The sequence below is a fragment of the Salmo trutta genome, chromosome 8 (assembly GCF_901001165.1).
Source record: "Salmo trutta chromosome 8, fSalTru1.1, whole genome shotgun sequence".
NCBI classification, from domain to species: Eukaryota; Metazoa; Chordata; class Actinopteri; order Salmoniformes; family Salmonidae; genus Salmo; species Salmo trutta.
In genome coordinates, this window is record NC_042964.1 from 48,718,414 (window position 1) to 48,738,143 (window position 19,730).

Below are 19,730 nucleotides of genomic sequence, written 5' to 3' on the forward strand. Positions count from 1 at the left end.
CTCCACTCTCCACCCCTCTCCTCAACTCTCCACCCCTCTCCTCCACTCTCCACTCTCCGCTCCTCTCCACCCCTCTCCTCTCCTCCACTCTCCACCCCTCTCCACTCCTCCACTCTCCACTCTCTACTCCTCTCCTCTCATCCACTCTCCTCTCCCGCATTTCTCTACATCCCCATCTGCCCGTCTCAACCTCAGCTGAAGCACACCACCAGGCAAACTAACTAACGAGAGACTTCCACAACCATCTGTCGCATTTCTGCGCCCTCCTCCGTCAGCCCCCTCTCCTTCCTCCACCCCTCCCACCCCCCGCTTACACCCTCTCATCCTCTCTTCATACATACTGAAATAGCTGCTAAACCTTTTCCATGGCTCATAATATATCATTTAATAAAATTATTTCCTTTTACCAGCAACCTTCCATCTGCCCCTCCTGATGCACCGGCCCGCACACACCCGCACACACCCGCACACACCCGCACACATACATACACAGGGGATAATAATCAGTAGGAGCTAGAGGTCCTCTGATTATACTGTGAGGATTATCTCAGTAGTGATAGTAAGAAGACGGCAGCCTAAGCACTGAGACTGATTCTACGTCCCAAATTGTACCCTATTCCCTATGTAGTGCACTACTTTTGATCAGGGATGTGGTCAAAATTAGTGCACTATATAGGACATAGGGTGCCATTGGGGACACAACCTGTGCTCTGCGTCAGACAGCCAATCTTCTCCCCAGGAGCCCGAGTGGGAAATTGAAATCATTTATGACTTCATGCTGTGGGATTGGAGGAAGGGGGCGTGGCTAGCAGCAGAGCTCCAACGTAGCTGCGTGTTTGGTTAACAGAGAAAAGCCTTATGACCCCCCCTCGCACATCACATGTTCTCTCCCAGAGGCTCGTTGGCACTCCTTGCCGCCGGAGAATACCAAAGTGGGAATGGGGGGGGTACTTGCACCAGAGGAGGGTAGAGTGAAAAATGTCACTGAGAATCCTGTCCTTTAACATCTTATTGATGTCACCGAAAATGTCATACTTGTCGTTGAATATGTCGTATGGTAGATAGAAGGACCAAGGCGCAGCGGGATTGTGGACACTCATGTTTATTACTGATAAAAACATGTAAGGTATCCACTTGAGAAAAAACAAAACAACAAACAATACTCACAACAGCAACAGTGTGGCAGGCTCAACCAAACGCAGTGCACACAACAATTCCCCACAACCCCAAAGACAAACACACACACCTATATAGGACTTCCAATCAAAGGCAACTATACACACCTGCCTTCAATTGGAAGTCCCAATCATCCACCCAACATTTAACAAACACAAACCCCCTGCCACATCCTGACCTAGACAAAGCAATACGCCCTCTGCTGGTCAGGACGTGACAATTGATATTAAGAGCTTATCTATCACAATCAATAACACCCTAGGACAATATGATATACAGAACCCTCATTAATGATATCTCATGTCAAAACTGTGTTTGTAAGCCACATCTGTTGTATCAGCACCCATTGTTTAGATTATCATGCATTTATGATCAGTGTGATGCCAGATGCCTGTAAAGAAATGTCTGTGGAATGAGTGTGAGAGCTGTGAAGATACATTGAGCGCTAAGCCTCCGTTTTATAGAGCGTGGCTCTGCACGACATACTAATGCGTCCCACCGCATCTGCAATCCAGGAATTCTTTGGTTCCCATCTCATGTGCAGAGGCTAAACGACTGCTCTGTAATCAGGGGGAAATAAGTACCAACAAGTTGACTTGGTTGCCTGGGTGCCAAGCGGGCACACTTCTTCATGCCAACATGCAATATCACAGAGCATTACAGCCATGTTAACTTATCAGTAACGTTACTGATACGTTCTAGAGATGTGGCAGTCACTGCCAACCCCCCGCCCCCCCACACACACACAGTTACACACACCTTTCTGAACACATTCTTTTAGAACCCACACACACATAAAATAACAAAAAGAGGAGGAAACGAGGGAACTGAAAGAGGAGATAGACTCAGCCAAGTCATTCTGTTATTCTTGTCTGTTACTGAGACCCCTCCTTCTATATCCAAGTCATTCTGTTATTCTTGTCTTTTACTGAGACCCCTCCTTCTATATCCAAGTCATTCTGTTATTCTTGTCTTTTACTGAGACCCCTCCTTCTATATCCAAGTCATTCTGTTATTCTTGTCTTTTACTGAGACCCCTCCTTCTATATCCAAGTCATTCTGTTATTTTTTTCTTTTACTGAGACCCCTCCTTCTATATCCAAGTCATTCTGTTATTCTTGTCTTTTACTGAGACCCCTCCTTCTATATCCAAGTCATTCTGTTATTCTTTTCTTTTACTGAGACCCCTCCTTCTATATCCAAGTCATTCTGTTATTCTTGTCTTTTACTGAGACCCCTCCTTCTATATCCAAGTCATTCTGTTATTCTTGTCTTTTACTGAGACCCCTCCTTCTATATCCAAGTCATTCTGTTATTCTTGTCTTTTACTGAGACCCCTCCTTCTATATCCAAGTCATTCTGTTATTCTTGTCTTTTACTGAGACCCCTCCTTCTATATCCAAGTCATTCTGTTATTCTTGTCTTTTACTGAGACCCCTCCTTCTATATCCAAGTCATTCTGTTATTCTTTTCTTTTACTGAGACCCCTCCTTCTATATCCAAGTCATTCTGTTATTCTTGTCTTTTACTGAGACCCCTCCTTCTATATCCAAGTCATTCTGTTATTCTTGTCTTTTACTGAGACCCCTCCTTCTATATCCAAGTCATTCTGTTATTCTTGTCTTTTACTGAGACCCCTCCTTCTATATCCAAGTCATTCTGTTATTCTTGTCTTTTACTGAGACCCCTCCTTCTATATCCAAGTCATTCTGTTATTTTTTTCTTTTACTGAGACCCCTCCTTCTATATCCAAGTCATTCTGTTATTCTTGTCTTTTACTGAGACCCCTCCTTCTATATCCAAGTCATTCTGTTATTCTTTTCTTTTACTGAGACCCCTCCTTCTATATCCAAGTCATTCTGTTATTTCTTCTTTACTGAGACCCCTCCTTCTATATCCAAGTCATTCTGTTATTCTTGTCTTTACTGAGACCCCTCCTTCTATATCCAAGTCATTCTGTTATTCTTGTCTTTTACTGAGACCCCTCCTTCTATATCCAAGTCATTCTGTTATTCTTGTCTTTTACTGAGACCCCTCCTTCTATATCCAAGTCATTCTGTTATTCTTGTCTTTTACTGAGACCCCTCCTTCTATATCCAAGTCATTCTGTTATTCTTGTCTTTTACTGAGACCCCTCCTTCTATATCCAAGTCATTCTGTTATTCTTGTCTTTTACTGAGACCCCTCCTTCTATATCCAAGTCATTCTGTTATTCTTGTCTTTTACTGAGACCCCTCTTCTATATCCAAGTCATTCTGTTATTCTTGTCTTTTACTGAGACCCCTCCTTCTATATCCAAGTCATTCTGTTATTCTTGTCTTTTACTGAGACCCCTCCTTCTATATCCAAGTCATTCTGTTATTCTTGTCTTTTACTGAGACCCCCTCCTTCTATATCCAAGTCATTCTGTTATTCTTGTCTTTTACTGAGACCCCTCCTTCTATATCCAAGTCATTCTGTTATTCTTGTCTTTTACTGAGACCCCTCCTTCTATATCCAAGTCATTCTGTTATTCTTGTCTTTTACTGAGACCCCTCCTTCTATATCCAAGTCATTCTGTTATTCTTGTCTTTTACTGAGACCCCTCCTTCTATATCCAAGTCATTCTGTTATTCTTGTCTTTTACTGAGACCCCTCCTTCTATATCCAAGTCATTCTGTTATTATTGTCTTTTACTGAGACCCCTCCTTCTATATCCAAGTCATTCTGTTATTCTTGTCTTTACTGAGACCCCTCCTTCTATATCCAAGTCATTCTGTTATTCTTGTCTTTTACTGAGACCCCTCCTTCTATATCCAAGTCATTCTGTTATTCTTGTCTTTTACTGAGACCCCTCCCCTCTTCTCCACCTCTCCCTTTTACACTCTCTTTTCATCCCTTTGATTGATGTGCTGAATTTGTCTACATGGAGACCATTTGGGAGTGTGAATGATTACAAATAAGGGGACAGGGTCTGAGGGGAGAGGAGGGAGAGAGAATGAGGGAGTGGAGGGGAGGAATAGAGTGAGGGACACATGAAAGGAAAGATGAAACGTGACCTCCCTGACCCCTAGAGCCGAGGACTCTCTCGGCCGCCGCGCCGACATAAAAGTGCGGTCGCAAACAGAGCAGGAAGTTAATCCCATCCAGGTGTTGTGCCAATTCTGGTTGGCAGGGGGTGCCAGGCCCGGCCTATTGGCACAGCGGGCACAAGCCTCCATCTCTCAATGCGATGGTCCTCCTAAGAGGGGCCAGGAGGGCTCTGAGGTGGCAGGTGGCAACCGAATGACAGAAGGGGAAAGGGGGCGTGCACACACACAATGGCCTAATCCTGAAATATTGATGCCTGTGGCCATGCCTCATTGAGGTGGTGGTGTGGTGAGGGGGGAAGGAGGGGGGGTGGGGGGTCTTGGCAGATTACCCACCACACAGGAGCCAGAGACGTGTCAAAGGATATCCGATCCCCGCCTCTCGCCTTTCAGACCCCGCTGTTTGTTATTGTGCGCATGAATATTATCCATTCACACGGTATGGCCGCCTGTGGTAGCCCAGTGAACGGTGCCCCGATTAGTCACGCCAGCGGAGCGCCCACTGGCACGAGAGACCGAACATAACAGAGAGAGAAAGAGAGCAGGGCGACGGATGTGTGCATTCACTTTCTATTGTAATGTGATGTGCTGTGTCGTCCCAGACAGTGGGTGTGAATGGGCTAAGGAGGGAGAGGTTAATAATGAGGCCAGTATTATTACAGGCCCTTCTAATGACATCAATCCCAATGGGATCAAATAAAGGTTTTAATTGCTTTCTTTTCTATTAAGACTCCAGCGTAGCTTAGGTGCCCTTGGCGTGCCTGAATATAAAAGGCATAGGCAGGAAGATTGGGGGCCTTTAGAAGTGAGAGCCAATAATGTTTGTGTAACAAAAGCCCCTATTCATTACGACAGTCCTGGTTTTGATGATCATATTGAATATTTCTGATGGTTGTGAGGGATGGTATGTTGATGGAATGTCTCTGTTGATTTCAGGACGGAGTCTGTGGCAGAGAAAATGCTGACTAACTGGTTCACCTTCCTGCTATACAAGTTCCTAAAGGTCAATGTCTATACTTTACTCTGATACATTCTGCTTTGTTCACCCATTCAGCTCCTTTAGCTTCATGTCTGTGAGAGTGTGTAATATGGTAAAGTGTCTGTGTGTGTGTATGTGTATGTGTATGTGAATGTGTGTGTGTGGACGTGTCCCCACAAGAATAGTAAAAAAACAAAAATGTAACCAACTGGGGACATTTTGTTAGTCCCCACAGGGTCAAATGCTGTTTCTAGGGGGTTAGGGGTTAAGGTTAGAATTAGTGTTGGCATTACAATTAGGGTTAGGAAATAGCATTACAATTAGGTTTAGGGTTAGGAAATGAGGTTCGTTTTAGGGTTAGGGTTAGAAGCTATGGTTAAATTTAGGGTTAAGGTTATATTTTTGACACCAACCTCTGTCTGTCTGTCTGTCTGTCTGTCTGTCTGTCTGTCTGTCTGTCTGTCTGTCTGTCTGTCTGTCTGTCTGTCTGTCCGTCTGTCCGTCTGTCCGTCTGTCTGTCTGTCTCTCACCATTCCTCTCTACACAGGAGTGTGCGGGCGAGCCCCTCTTCTCCCTCTTCTGTGCCATCAAGCAGCAGATGGAGAAGGGGCCTATAGACTCCATCACTGGTGAGGCGCGCTACTCACTCAGCGAGGATAAGCTCATCAGACAGCAAATCGACTACAAGATGCTGGTAAGGGTCAACCCCCCCCCCCCCCCCCCGGGGGACAAGGGGCTGGGGTAGGAACTGCATTTTGTGGGGTGGGGAGGGGAAGGAAGAGGTTTCAGGACACGGTAACACACAGCCACCCGCCTCCTTTCACGCCTGACTGGAAGAGGGCTCACTGACCTCACTTTCTTTTAGAGACAGGAGCTAACGGAGGGAAGAGGCGAGGAAGAGGGGGGAAGAGGGGGGAGGAGTCAGGGAAGAGGGGGGAGGAGTCATGGTAGAGGGGGGAGGAGTCATGGTAGAGGGGGGAGGAGGCAGGGAAGAGGGGGAGGAGGCAGGGAAGAGGAGAGGGTGTTAGAGATCAGGGAAGAGGGGGGAGGAGGCAGGGAAGAGGTTGGAGTGTGTTAGAGATCAGGGTAGAGGGGGGAGGAGGCAGGGAAGAGGAGAGGGTGTTAGAGATCAGGGAAGAGGGGGGAGGAGGCAGGGAAGAGGTTGGAGTGTGTTAGAGATCAGGGTAGAGGGGGGAGGAGGCAGGGAAGAGGGGGGAGGAGGCAGGGAAGAGGAGGGAGTGTGTTAGAGATCAGGGAAGAGGGGGGAGGAGGCAGGGAAGAGGAGGGAGTGTGTTAGAGATCAGGGTAGAGGGGGGAGGGGGCAGGGAAGAGGGGGGAGGAGGCAGGGAAGAGGAGGGAGTGTGTTGGAGATCAGGGAAGAGGGGGGAGGAGGCAGGGAAGAGGGGGGAGTGTGTTAGAGATCAGGGAAGAGGGGGGAGGAGGCAGGGAAGAGGAGGGAGTGTGTTAGAGATTAGGGAAGAGGGGGGAGGAGGCAGGGAAGAGGGGGGAGTGTGTTAGAGATCAGGGAAGAGGGGAGAGGAGGCCAGGAAGAGGGGGAGGAGGCCAGGAAGACCGGTTGTTTCCCTGGTCTCTCTTTCTGTTATACTCTCTGATCACCTTCATTCCTCTCCTCCACCACTGTGACCTGAGCTGACTGAGGGAAGACAAGACACCCAGCCAGGCAGTTTGTTACTAGCTCCCCTGAATGTCTCTGTAAGACAAATCAAACCATTCCCAGGAAGCACACAGTGTGGCTCAGATTGCTTGGAGAGCAATAGAGTTATTTCAGTTGGCAGTGAGAAACAGTATCTCTGTCTCAATCAATCTAGAAGGATTGATGATGGAATGGCCCTTTTACAACATGTAATTATCTGCCCAACGATAGAGGTATAGAATTGTACCGGGAACAGCATGGGACCATAAAGTATTTTATTTCCTCTTTCTTATGTAAATGTCCTCCTTCTTTCCCTTGGACCATGTAATTACATCTGGCGAGAGCCTCAATGGCGATGATGCTGATGATGATGGCTGATGTATTCACTGTGAATGATAATAACCATGCGATAATAATTAGCTTGTTAACCACTCATCGACTCAAGGTAGCCATGCCATGTCAGACTGCCCCCCCCTGGGAGGCCAGTATCTCTGAATACCCATTTCTATTACAGGAAAGACTTTACCAGACTTGACAAATACAGAATGGCCTCTTTCAAACCTGATATTCAACAACCACGCCAAAGTTTAATTATCGTCATCCCACAGAATGTGTCTCCATCTCCAATATAATTATCAACTGAGACACAGCATACCTGAATCCCTCATCAACTCCTGATGTGGTTCTCTATTCTATAGAAAAATACCTGTCCCTGGTCCCTACAGGTGGTGAACTGTATTCCTATTGTAATAGCAGGCGTATAACTCCAAGTCTTGTCCCTGGTCCCTACAGGTGGTGAACTGTATTCCTATTGTAATAGCAGGCGTATAACTCCAAGTCTTGTCCCTGTTCCCTACAGGTGGTGAACTGTATTCCTATTGTAATAGCAGGCGTATAACTCCAAGTCTTGTCCCTGTTCCCTACAGGTGGTGAACTGTATTCCTATTGTAATAGCAGGCGTATAACTCCAAGTCTTGTCCCTGTTCCCTACAGGTGGTGAACTGTATTCCTATTGTAATAGCAGGCGTATAACTCCAAGTCTTGTCCCTGGTCCCTACAGGTGGTGAACTGTATTCCTATTGTAATAGCAGGCGTATAACTCCAAGTCTTGTCCCTGTTCCCTACAGGTGGTGAACTGTATTCCTATTGTAATAGCAGGCGTATAACTCCAAGTCTTGTCCCTGTTCCCTACAGGTGGTGAACTGCATCCACCCGGACAATGAGAAGAGCCCTGAGATCCAGGTGAAGGTGTTGAACTGTGACTCCATCAGCCAGGTGAAGGAAAAGATCCTGGACGCCATATACAAGAACGTTCCCCACTCCCACCGACAGAAGGCCTCTGACATGGACCTAGGTAAGATCCCCGTTCATTAGGGCACTCTGTAGCAAAATGTTATGCAATGGAAAACGAAAACATTTCTTATTGGAAATCCGTTGGGGACCGTTTTGTGCCGGGTGAATACAAGTCTGATCAGTCAGTGAGCCCCTTTTTCTACAGCAACCATATACGTGTACAAATGGAGAAAATGTTCCCTGGAGTTGAAAAGGTTAACACCTGGAATTATTATTGCAAATATATATTGTATTTTCTGCTTTTAATTGACGAACATTGAGTTATTTTTCCATCACGTGGACCAATCGGTGTTGATTAGTCTTCAGTTATTGAACATGTGAAGGCCATTTTGAAAGTTCTCATGTTCCTCTACACCAGGGATGTTAAACTCATTCCACAGAGGGCTTAGTGTCTGCTGGTTTTTGATTTATTTCTGCTTTCAATTAAGACCTAGACAACCAGGTGAGGGGAGTTCCTTACTAATTAGTGACCTTAATTCATCAGTCCGGTACAAAGGGGGAGCGAGAAACTCGCAGCCACTCGACCCTCCGTGGAATGAGTTTGACACCTGTGATCTACACTCATTGATTCTCAAGACTTCTTCAAATTACAGCAGTGTTCAGAGAGACTAAACACCAGCCTCCCTCCCATAGATCTCAGGAGAGTTGAGTCCAGCAGACCTCTCTCTGGCTCCTATGAGACAAAAGACCAGCCTCCCTCCCTAGATCTCAGGAGAGTTGAGTCCAGCAGACCTCTCTCTGGCTCCTATGAGACAAAAGACCAGCCTCCCTCCCATAGATCTCAGGAGAGTTGAGTCCAGCAGACCTCTCTCTGTCTCCTATGAGACAAAAGACCAGCCTCCCTCCCTAGATCTCAGGAGAGTTGAGTCCAGCAGACCTCTCTCTGGCTCCTATGAGACAAAAGACCAGCCTCCCTCCCATAGATCTCAGGAGAGTTGAGTCCAGCAGACCTCTCTCTGTCTCCTATGAGACAAAAGACCAGCCTCCCTCCCTAGATCTCAGGAGAGTAGAGTCCAGCAGACCTCTCTCTGTCTCCTATGAGACAAAAGACCAGCCTCCCTCCCATAGATCCCAGGAGAGTTGAGTCCAGCAGACCTCTCTCTTTCTCCTATGAGACAAAAAACCAGCCTCCCTCCCATAGATCTCAGGAGAGTTGAGTCCAGCAGACCTCTCTCTGTCTCCTATGAGACAAAAGACCAGCTTCACTCCCTAGATCTCAGGAGAGTTGAGTCCAGCAGACCTCTCTCTGTCTCCTATGAGACAAAAGACCAGCCTCCCTCCCATAGATCTCAGGAGAGTTGAGTCCAGCAGACCTCTCTCTGTCTCCTATGAGACAAAAGACCAGCTTCACTCCCTAGATCTCAGGAGAGTTGAGTCCAGCAGACCTCTCTCTGTCTCCTATGAGACAAAAGACCAGCCTCCCTCCCATAGATCTCAGGAGAGTTGAGTCCAGCAGACCTCTCTCTGTCTCCTATGAGACAAAAGACCAGCCTCCCTCCCTAGATCTCAGGAGAGTTGAGTCCAGCAGACCTCTCTCTGTCTCCTATGACTGGTGCTGTGTGATTGTTCTCTTCCCTCCCCGACTCCCCATCGATCCAGCCCTGTTGACCACAGTCTGACTCACATGATTGATCAAGTAATCAATGGAGAGGCTCTCAGATCCCCAAACCTCCTCAATCTTATATATTTTTTCTGTGAAACTCTCGAAGTGATCGGCCTTCTTTTCTTTCACTCCAGCTTTCTCTTCTTCTTCTCTCTTTCTTTCTTACTTCCTGTTCTCAGTAGGCTGGGTTGTCATTTTCTTCACCAAGGTTATTTCCTAATGGTGTTATAAATGACTAATTGTCTCTGTTTGTAGTAGTGAGGAGTGGTGAGCTGATCTGCTCCCCCTGTACATCCCTGTAACGAGTACGCTGAGAGTCTGGAAGCAAGTTCAGGGAGTGAGTGTTTTAATAAATAAACGTAACATTACACAAACAATGCACAGACAGGAAACTGAAACAGAAACAATAACGCCTGGGGAAGGAACCGAAGGGAGTGACAGATATAGGGCAGGTAATCAGGAAAGTCCAGGTGAGTCTGACGACGCGCAGGTGCGCGTAACGATGGGGACAGGTGTGCGCCGTAACGAGCAGCCTGGTGACCTAGAGGCCCGGAGAGGGAGCACAGGTGACAATCCCATTCTTCTATACGAAGACATAAGTCTCTCAGTCCCACAATACAACATCCTGGCACTACATTTCCCGGCTGCACGGCCTATCACACCTAAGTGTGTGTATGTTTTATTTCCTGATTGTATTCCATCAATTTCGGCAGGTCTTTCTAGGTAGACGGTGAGTGGCGAGCCTTTTTATGGATTCACATATCAGGATTGTGTGTGTGTGGCCCTGTTTTCTTAGTAATAGTATATTTATATTGGCATATGGAGCTGTGATGGTGGAATGTCTCTCTGATAAGTGAAGAGATTGGTTTAGGTTTTTGGCGAGCGCTCCGTTGTGAAATTGTTTCATGGCGACCACCGGGCAATGTGTTGTCTTATTGTTTATTATTATTATAGAGAATTGGACATTTAGTCTGAGGAACTTCTCACTGCGTGTTGTCACTGCGTCTGGGGGGGGGGGGGGCATTGGGACTACAAGAAGTAGTTTAGGAGGAAAGCGGTGTAATTTATGTATCGTATAAAAGACAATAGGTAGAAGGATATTACACAGAATGGAACGGTCCACTCAGGGGGAGAGGAAGCATCTCTGCATGATTCCACTAACAGATCAACGGGCCTCCCGAGTCCGGACAAACTCCCCCCCCCCCAACCTCCTGCCCCATATTGACAATCCTCAGTTTCCATCTTGCAGGCTCTCCTGAAAACAAATTTGACAAGAGTTTTTTTGTCCCAGGTATTGTTTTTAATTCCCCATGCCGGGTCCCCCTGAGGGAGGCACGATTGGAGGGGACATGGCGTGAGAACCAATCCAAGCAAGACCTGCTTTGTGTGTGTGGGGGGATGTGTGTGGGGAGGTATAGGTACGTGTGTGAGGGTGGGGGGAGTGAATTGTGTGTATGTATGTGCGTATGCATGTACGTGTGTGTGCTGCTTCTCCCTCTGCAGTATAACAACACTACCACAATAATCTTCACTGCTTCCCCCTCTGCAGTATAACAACACTACCACAATAACCTTCACTGCTTCCCCCTCTGCAGTATAACAACACTACCTCAATAATCTTCACTGCTTCCCCCTCTGCAGTATAACAACACTACCTCAATAACCTTCACTGCTTCCCCCTCTGCAGTATAACAACACTACCACAATTAGCTTCACTGCTTCCCCCTCTGCAGTATAACAACACTACCACAATAACCTTCACTGCTTCCCCCTCTGGAGTATAACAACACTACCACAATAACCTTCACTGCTTCCCCCTCTGCAGTATAACAACACTACCACAATAACCTTCACTGCTTCCCCCTCTGGAGTATAACAACACTACCACAATAACCTTCACTGCTTCCCCCTCTGCAGTATAACAACACTACCACAATAACCTTCACTGCTTCCCCCTCTGCAGTATAACAACACTACCTCAATAACCTTCACTGCTTCCCCCTCTGCAGTATAACAACACTACCTCAACAACATTCACTGCTTCCCCCTCTGCAGTATAACAACACTACCACAATAACCTTCACTGCTTCCCCCTCTGCAGTATAACAACACTACCAAAATAACCTTCACTGCTTCCCCCTCTGCAGTATAACAACACTACCTCAATAACCTTCACTGCTTCCCCCTCTGCAGTATATCAACACTACCTCAACAAACTTCACTGCTTCCCTCTCTGCAGTATAACAACACTACCACAATAACCTTCACTGCTTCCCCTTCTGCAGTATAACAACACTACCTCAACAACCTTCACTGCTTCCCCCTCTGCAGTATAACAACACTACCTCAACAACCTTCACTGCTTCCCTCCCTGCAGTAGATCAACACTACCTCAATAACCTTCACTGCTTCCCCCTCTGCAGTATGACAACACTACCTCAATAACCTTCCCTGCTTCCCCCTCTGCAGTATAACAAGACTACCTCAATAACCTTCACTGCTTACCCCTCAGCAGTATATCAACACTACCTCAATACCCTTCACTGCTTCCCCCTCTGCAGTATATCAACTACCTCAATAACCTTCACCTTCACTGTAGGAGCTCCGATGTTCTAGAATCCCTCCACTCCCCAAAGCCATCATCTACAACACTGGGCTCCACACAGAGAGACCTGGGAGGATTGGGATATAGGGGCAATCTCATCTTACTCTGGTTTTCTCCAACTTCATCCTTTCTTTCCTCTCCTTTTTTCCAATTCCCTCTCTCCTCTTCCTTTGGTTTGTTTACTCTGGCCCAACTGGAGACTCAGGTCATTTGCATGTTGATGGAAAGATGTACAGTACAGAGAGAAAACAATAGGAGGCTTTGTGTTTCCTGGAGATTTCTGATGCCAAAGTTATTCTCCTCACCCCTCCTAGGACGTGTTTCATCATCCGCCCTGTGATTGCTGCTTTGTTGGTCTATTTGTGATTGGAATAGGAGATGACAGTGGCCGACGCCAGGCAGGAACAACACCGACACAGTGACACATTCTTATATAAACTCAAATGCGGCAAACAAAGACTATCACCTCCTTGTTTGTTTTCCACAATATATTTTATTTTCATTATAATGTGAGGGAATACAGTGGTGGGGTTTCTCTACGGTGGTGAGGGTGGTGGGCTATTTCGTATGTCTTTGGGGTGGTGTATCTGTTGGTGGTGTTGTATCTCGAGTGGGTGCGGTGGTATGGTTTCTCTTGAAGGGTGCGGTGGTTGGATTACTCTTTAGGGTGCTTTGGTGGGGTATCTCCTGAGGGTGCAATGGTGTGGTATCTCTAGCTGAGACTGAAAGTCCAGCTGAATGGGGTAGCAGTGGTGTGGTTTCTCCTGCCCTAGCTAGTTCCCAGTAATGACAATAAGAGACAGTTCAGCAGGGGGCTTAGCGCTGGTTGATGGTGGAGAGCAATCAGCGTGGGGGCCAGGGGCCCGCCACAGATGAAAGAGGAAGTAGGGACCTTGGCTAGTAGCGATAATCACATCCATGGATTGAGAGGGCCCAGTGAAGGCCACCAATCCGCTCTCTATCAAAGAGCAGAGTGGGTGATTAATTTTCCTCCCTTTTCCCTCTATCTCTTCTTGTCCTCCCTATCGTTCTCTCTTGCTACTAACACTCGTTGTCACTCGTTCTACTTCTCGGTATCGCTACTTTGTAGCCTGGGTATCTCATGCTGGCCTCAAGGAAGGATTCCACGAACTCCAGATCTGTTTCACTGTAGCCACTCACCTTCTCTTCTCACAGTCCAGACATACATGGCTCCTGTAGAACCAGTGTGTATGTGACACAGGTTGACATTCACTGTCATGAATCTTGCCCTGGAGGCAGAAATAAGTGATTTTTTACTACACGGGCCATCTAGAATGTCAAAACTGGCTATATTGTAACAATATGTTTAAAATCAGATTTGATGACTTTGTGGCTGTACCAGTCAGTGACCACTCTACAGAGCTGCCTCCAGGGAAAGATTCATGACAATAAATGCCAACCTGCGTGTGTGACATCAAAGGAGTGTACAAAAAGAGAGCGTGACATGGATTCACTATGTGATAGTGATCACTGCATCTTGTGGAAAAGGTCATTCTGTGCAGGCTGGATATAAATCTCTCTTTCTCCCTATAGTGCCCTAACCTGTCTTTACCTTTGCCCCCTCACAGAGTGGCGCCAGGGCAGAGGTCAGCGTACGATCCTGATGGACGAAGACCTCTCTACCAAGATTGAGAGCGACTGGAAGAGACTCAACATGCTTGCTCACTACCAGGTACACGCATCACTATCTAGAACAGTTAACCCACTATTCCTAGGCCGTCATTGAAAATAAGAATTTGTTCTTAACTGACTTGCCTAGTTAAATAAAGGTGTGTGTAAATTATTTTTTTAAACACACATATCTACATTCTGACTTACGACCAGTTACATGCATCACTATCTACAACACAAATATCTATACGACCAGGTACATGCATCACTATCTAGAACATACATATCTATACTACCAGGTACACGCATCACTATCTAGAACACACATATCTATACTACAAGGGACATGCATATCTACAGGTGGAGTCATACCCATGTTCACTCAGGATGGAGAGGGTACACCCTAGAAGTATAATTCATTGTATTTCTATTGGGTACAGTAGTGGAGAAGATTGTACGCTGTACAGAAGGGACTGGTGATTTGCTAGTGTACCAACAAAGCCTGTTTGAGACAAGCAAAATGGATGAATGGAATTAACTGTAGTTTGTTTTCCCCTCCAGTGTGTATTTGCAATATCAAAACGAAACTATTCCCTCTCATAGTGTATAATACAGTGTGGTGCACCATGTTTCCATGTTTATATTATGCTGCATAGTGTTCAGTTAGAGGTAAACCCATGGTCCAGATTAGGCTTTAACCATTAGAGTATCCACTTCCAGGTAAATACATGTTTGAGATGATTGACTTCCAGGTACTACCATAATGTAGACGGTACACTAGATAAATTCATATTGCACACTCACTCACAGGTAAACTCACTCCACCTGAGTGTCATTCCATTTCCACGTTAACTTTTGCAGCTAATCAGCCAGTCAAAATGCTGGCTCAACCTCATAAATGTTTCATCAAATAGATTACCCTGTAAAGGTCTCTTTGCAAAACACACACACCACTCACGACTCTTTTCTCATATAGACCTCCTGATCTCATCAGACAGAGCCGGAGGGAGATTTGTGTTTTGAGTTTGTTTAACTGATTCTATCTGTACCGCCTGCCTCACCATATCTCCCGCCTCCCTCGCTTCTCCAGCCTTCTGAGTTCAGGAGTCATCAGCCGCTCTCTTTGTTGTTTCTGTTTCCAAACGCCGCCATTCGACAGACAGACAGCACCTTTACCCACTACCACATTTATTTCCCCCCAAACACTGAAGGAAACAGAAACTCATTAAAAATCTGACTTTGATTAGAACTCTGCGAGCCAGAGTTGACGGTAGGAAAGCACCTAAACTAGTATTACATGAGTAAAAGTACCAAAGAGACTAGAGAGGCTTCACAAGATGTCTACGCACGCAACCTGACAGTATTGCACACGTCCTGTGTCCGATCATGTTGGTTTAGGTTGTTGATGCGTAGGACTGATTATGCCGTTGGATCAGTCAGAAATAATGTTTTTCAGAGTCGTGTATCAGTCCGTTTCAATAATGTCTGATGACAAAGGGAAGAGGAAGAAGAGGCAGAATTCTGTTTTAGCAGGCTTAAAAGCCTCTGCCAAGCTATTGAATGAACATGCACATCCTTTGACAGTTCTAAATGGACTACGTTGATTTCTCCAGCCAATAGACTAATAGACTAATAGATGGCGCCGAAGAACATGGCTGACGTTTTACATTCTCCCAACCAATTGTGCTATTTTTTTATTTTTTTTTGCGTTTTGTGTAACTTATTTTGTTTACTTATTGTCTATGACAGCAGCATACCACTCTGCATCCCACTGCTGGCTTGCTTCTGAAGCTGTCACGGCTGTCTGAATGATCGGACCAAAATGCAGCGTCTGTTTCGTTCCACATATTTATTAAACTGTGAAACTTAATGCAATACAAAAAATAAACAGAAGGACAAAACAGCAAACTGTGACGCCGGAGGAACAAACACTACTCACAAAATATAATCACCCCAGGCTGGGGAGCGTCGCTGGAGGCCCCGGACTGGGGAGCGTCGCTGGAGGCCCCGGACTGGGGAGCGTCGCTGGAGGCCCCGGACTGGGGAGCGTCGCTGGAGGCCCCGGGCTGGGGAGCGTCGCTGGAGGCTCCGGGCTGGGGATGCGCACTGGAGGTTCGATGCGTGGGACTGGCATAGGTGGCGCCAGACTGGTAACACGCACCTCAGGTCGAGTGCGAGGAGGAGGTACAGGACGTACTGGGCTGTGGAGGCGCACTGGAGGCCTGATGCGTGGGACTGGCATAGGAGGCGCCAGAATAGTAACACGCACCTCAGGACGAGTGCGGGGAGCAGGAACAGGACACCCCGGACTGGGCAGGCGCACTGGAGGTCTGATGCGTGGAGCTGGCATATGAGGTCCCAGACTAGTAACATGCACCTCAGGGCGAGTGCGAGGAGGAGGCACAGGACGTACTGGGCTCCGGAGGCGCACCGGAGGTCTGGAGCTTAGGGCTGGCACACCCCATCCTGGCTGGATGGTTGTTTGAGCCCAGCAAGGGCGGAGGGCCGGCACAGGATGAACTGGGCTGTGCTGGTGAAAGGGGGGTACCGTGCGTAGAGCTGGCGCAGGATAACCTGGACCGAAGAGACGCACTGGAGACCAGATACGCTGAGCCAACGCACTTCTTCCTGGCTGCTGGCCAACTCTAGCACGGCAACGGTGAGGAGCTTGCACCGAGCGCACCGGGCTGTGAGTGCGCACTGGCGACACAGTGCGCATCACCGCATAACACGGTGCTTGCTCGGTCACTCGCTAAGCACGGGGAGTTGGCTCAGGTCTTAAAACCGCCTTAGCCAATCTGCCCGTGTGCCCCCCCAAAAAATGTTTTGGTGCTGCCTCTCGTCCTTGCCTCTTGGTGGATATAGCGCCTCATAGTATCGCCGCTCTGCTCTTGCTGCCTCGATCTCCTCCTCCAGATGGCGATACTCCCCAGCCTGCCTCCAGGGTCCTTTCCCGTCTAATATCACCTCCCGCTGCTCCATTCCACGCTGCTTGGTTCTTTGGTGGTGGGTGATTCTGTCACGGCTGTCTGAATGATCGGACCAAAATGCAGCATCTGTTTCATTCCACATATTTATTAAACTGTGAAACTTAATGCAATACAAAAAATAAACTGAAGGACAAAACAACAAACCGTGGAGGAACAAACACTACTCACAAAATATAATCACCCACAAAAAACAAGTGGGACAAACATCAACTTAAATATGACCATCCAATTAGAGACAACGACAACCGGCTGCCTCTAATTGGAGGTCATGCCAAACAAAAACCAACCTAGAAATACAAAACTAGAAACTGAACTTAGAAATACAAAAAACAGACAAACACCCCCTGTCACGCCCTGACCTACTCTACCATAGAAAATAACAACTTACTATGGTCAGGACGTGACAGAAGCTAAGTAGGGTTGGCCCTCGTCAGTCCCTGGATGGGAGACCAGATGCTGCTGGAAGTGGTGTTGGAGGGCCAGTGAGAGGCACTCTTTCCTCTGGTCTAAAAAATATCCCAATGCCCCAGGGCAGTGATTGGAGACCCTGCCCTTTGTAGGGTGCTGTCTTTCGAATGGGACGTTAAACGGGTCTCCTGACTCTCTGAGGTCATTAAAGATCCCATTGCACTTATCGTAAGAGTAGGGCTGTTAACCCCAGTGTCCTGGCTAATTTCCCAATCTGGCCCTCGTACCATCATGGCCACCTAATCATCCTCAGCTTACAATTGGCTCATTCATCCCCCTCCTCTCCCCTGAAACTATTCCCCAGGTCGTTGCTGTAAATGAGAATGTGTTCTCAGTCAACTTACCTGGTAAAATAATGGTTAAATAAATTAAAAAAAATTGCTGCTACGTCTCTTATGACCAAAAATAACTTCTGGACATCAGAAAAGCAATTACTCACCACGGACTGGAATAAACTTTTTTCTTTAAAGAGTCCAACGAGAAGGAAATCCTGCTTTCACTGGAACAGGCCCAGATCCACACCTTTTGCATAAAGAAAAGACGCCGGAAAAGGGGACGCAGATCGGGGATCCTTCTGAGAAGCCGGAGGCGAGCGAGTAAACTCCCAATGCCTTCCAGTCTCCTTGCTAACGTGCAATCAAAAATAAAATGGATGACCTATTAAGATTATCCAACGGGACATTAAAAACTGTAACATCTTAAGTTTCACCGAGACGTGGCTGAACGAAGAAACAGACAATATAGAGCTGGCGGGATTTTCCATGCACCGGCAGAACAGAGACGCTACCTCTGGTAAGACGAGGGGTGGGGGTGTGTGTCTTTTTGTCAATAACAGCTGGTGTGCGATATCTAATATTAAAGAAGTCTCGAGGTATTGCTCGCCTGAGGTGGAGTACCTTACAATAAGTTGTCGACCACACTATCTACCAAGAGTTCTTATCTGTATTATTCGTAGCTGTCTATTTACCACCACAAAGCAAAGCAGGCACTAAGACCGCACTCAACCAACTCTATAAGGCTATAAGCAAAAAATTTAGAAAAAATATCCTAGACCACCTTTACTCCACACACAGAGATGCATACAAAGCTCTCACCCACCCTCCATTTGGAAAATCTGACCACAATTCTATCCTCCTGATTTCTGCTTACAAGCAAAAACCTAAAGCAGGAAGTACCAGTGACTCGCTCAATACGGAAGTGGTCAGATGACGCATATGCTACACTACAGGATTGTTTTGCTAGCACAGACTGGAATATGTTCTGGGATTCATCCAATAGCATTGAGGAATACACCACATCAGTCATCGGCTTCATCAATAAGTGCATCGATGACTTCATCCACACAGTGACTGTACGTACATATCTCAACCAGAAGCCATGGATTACAGGCAACATTCTCATCGAGCTAAAGGCTAGAGCTGGCACTTTCAAGGAGCGGGAGACTAATCTGGACACTTATAAGAAATCCCGCTATGCCCTCAGACGAACCATCAAACAAGCAAAGCATCAATACAGGATTAAGATTGAATCCTACTACACCGGCTCTGATGCTCGTCGGATGTGGCAGGGCTTGAAACTATTATGGACTACAAAGGGAAAACCAGACGCGAGCTGCCCAGTGAGGCAAGCCTACCAGACGACCTAAATGCCTTTTATGCTTGCTTCGAGGCAATCAACACTGACGCATGCACGAGAGCACCAGCTGTTCTGGATGACTGTGTTATAACCCTGTCGGTAGCCGACGTGAACAAAACCTTTAAACAGGTCAACATTCACAAAGCCGCTGGGCCAGACGGATTACCAGGATGTGTACTCAAAGCATGCGCAGACCAACTGTCAAGCGTCTTCACTGACATTTTCAACCTCTCCCTGACTGAGTCTGTAATACCTATGTGTTTCAAGTAGACTACCATAGTCCCTGTGCCCTAGGAAGCGGAGGTAACCTGCCTAAATGATTACCCACCCGTGGCACGCGCGTCGGTAGCCATGAAGTACTTTGAAAGGCTGGTCATGGCTCACATCAACAGCATCCTCCCGGACACCCTAGACCCACTCCAATTTGCATACCGCCCCAACAGATCCACAGATGACATAATCTCAATCGCACTCCACACCGCCCTTTCTCACCTGGACAAAAGAAAAACCTATGTGAGAATGCTGTTCATCGACTACAGCTCAGCGTTCAACACCATAGTGCCACCA

The 19,730-nt window shown here is 46.9% G+C and overlaps 1 protein-coding gene across 1 annotated transcript in view; it reads left to right on the forward strand.

Moving 5' to 3' along the window:
- LOC115197990 (plexin-A4) overlaps positions 1 to 19,730 on the forward strand; it is a 255,585-nt gene that overhangs the window by 190,842 nt on the left and 45,013 nt on the right. The window contains exons 5-8 of the mRNA XM_029759647.1: positions 5,181 to 5,247; positions 5,771 to 5,917; positions 8,072 to 8,231; positions 14,028 to 14,131. Coding sequence (XP_029615507.1) covers positions 5,181 to 5,247; positions 5,771 to 5,917; positions 8,072 to 8,231; positions 14,028 to 14,131 — 478 coding nt within the window. The remainder of the gene's footprint in view (positions 1 to 5,180; positions 5,248 to 5,770; positions 5,918 to 8,071; positions 8,232 to 14,027; positions 14,132 to 19,730) is intronic.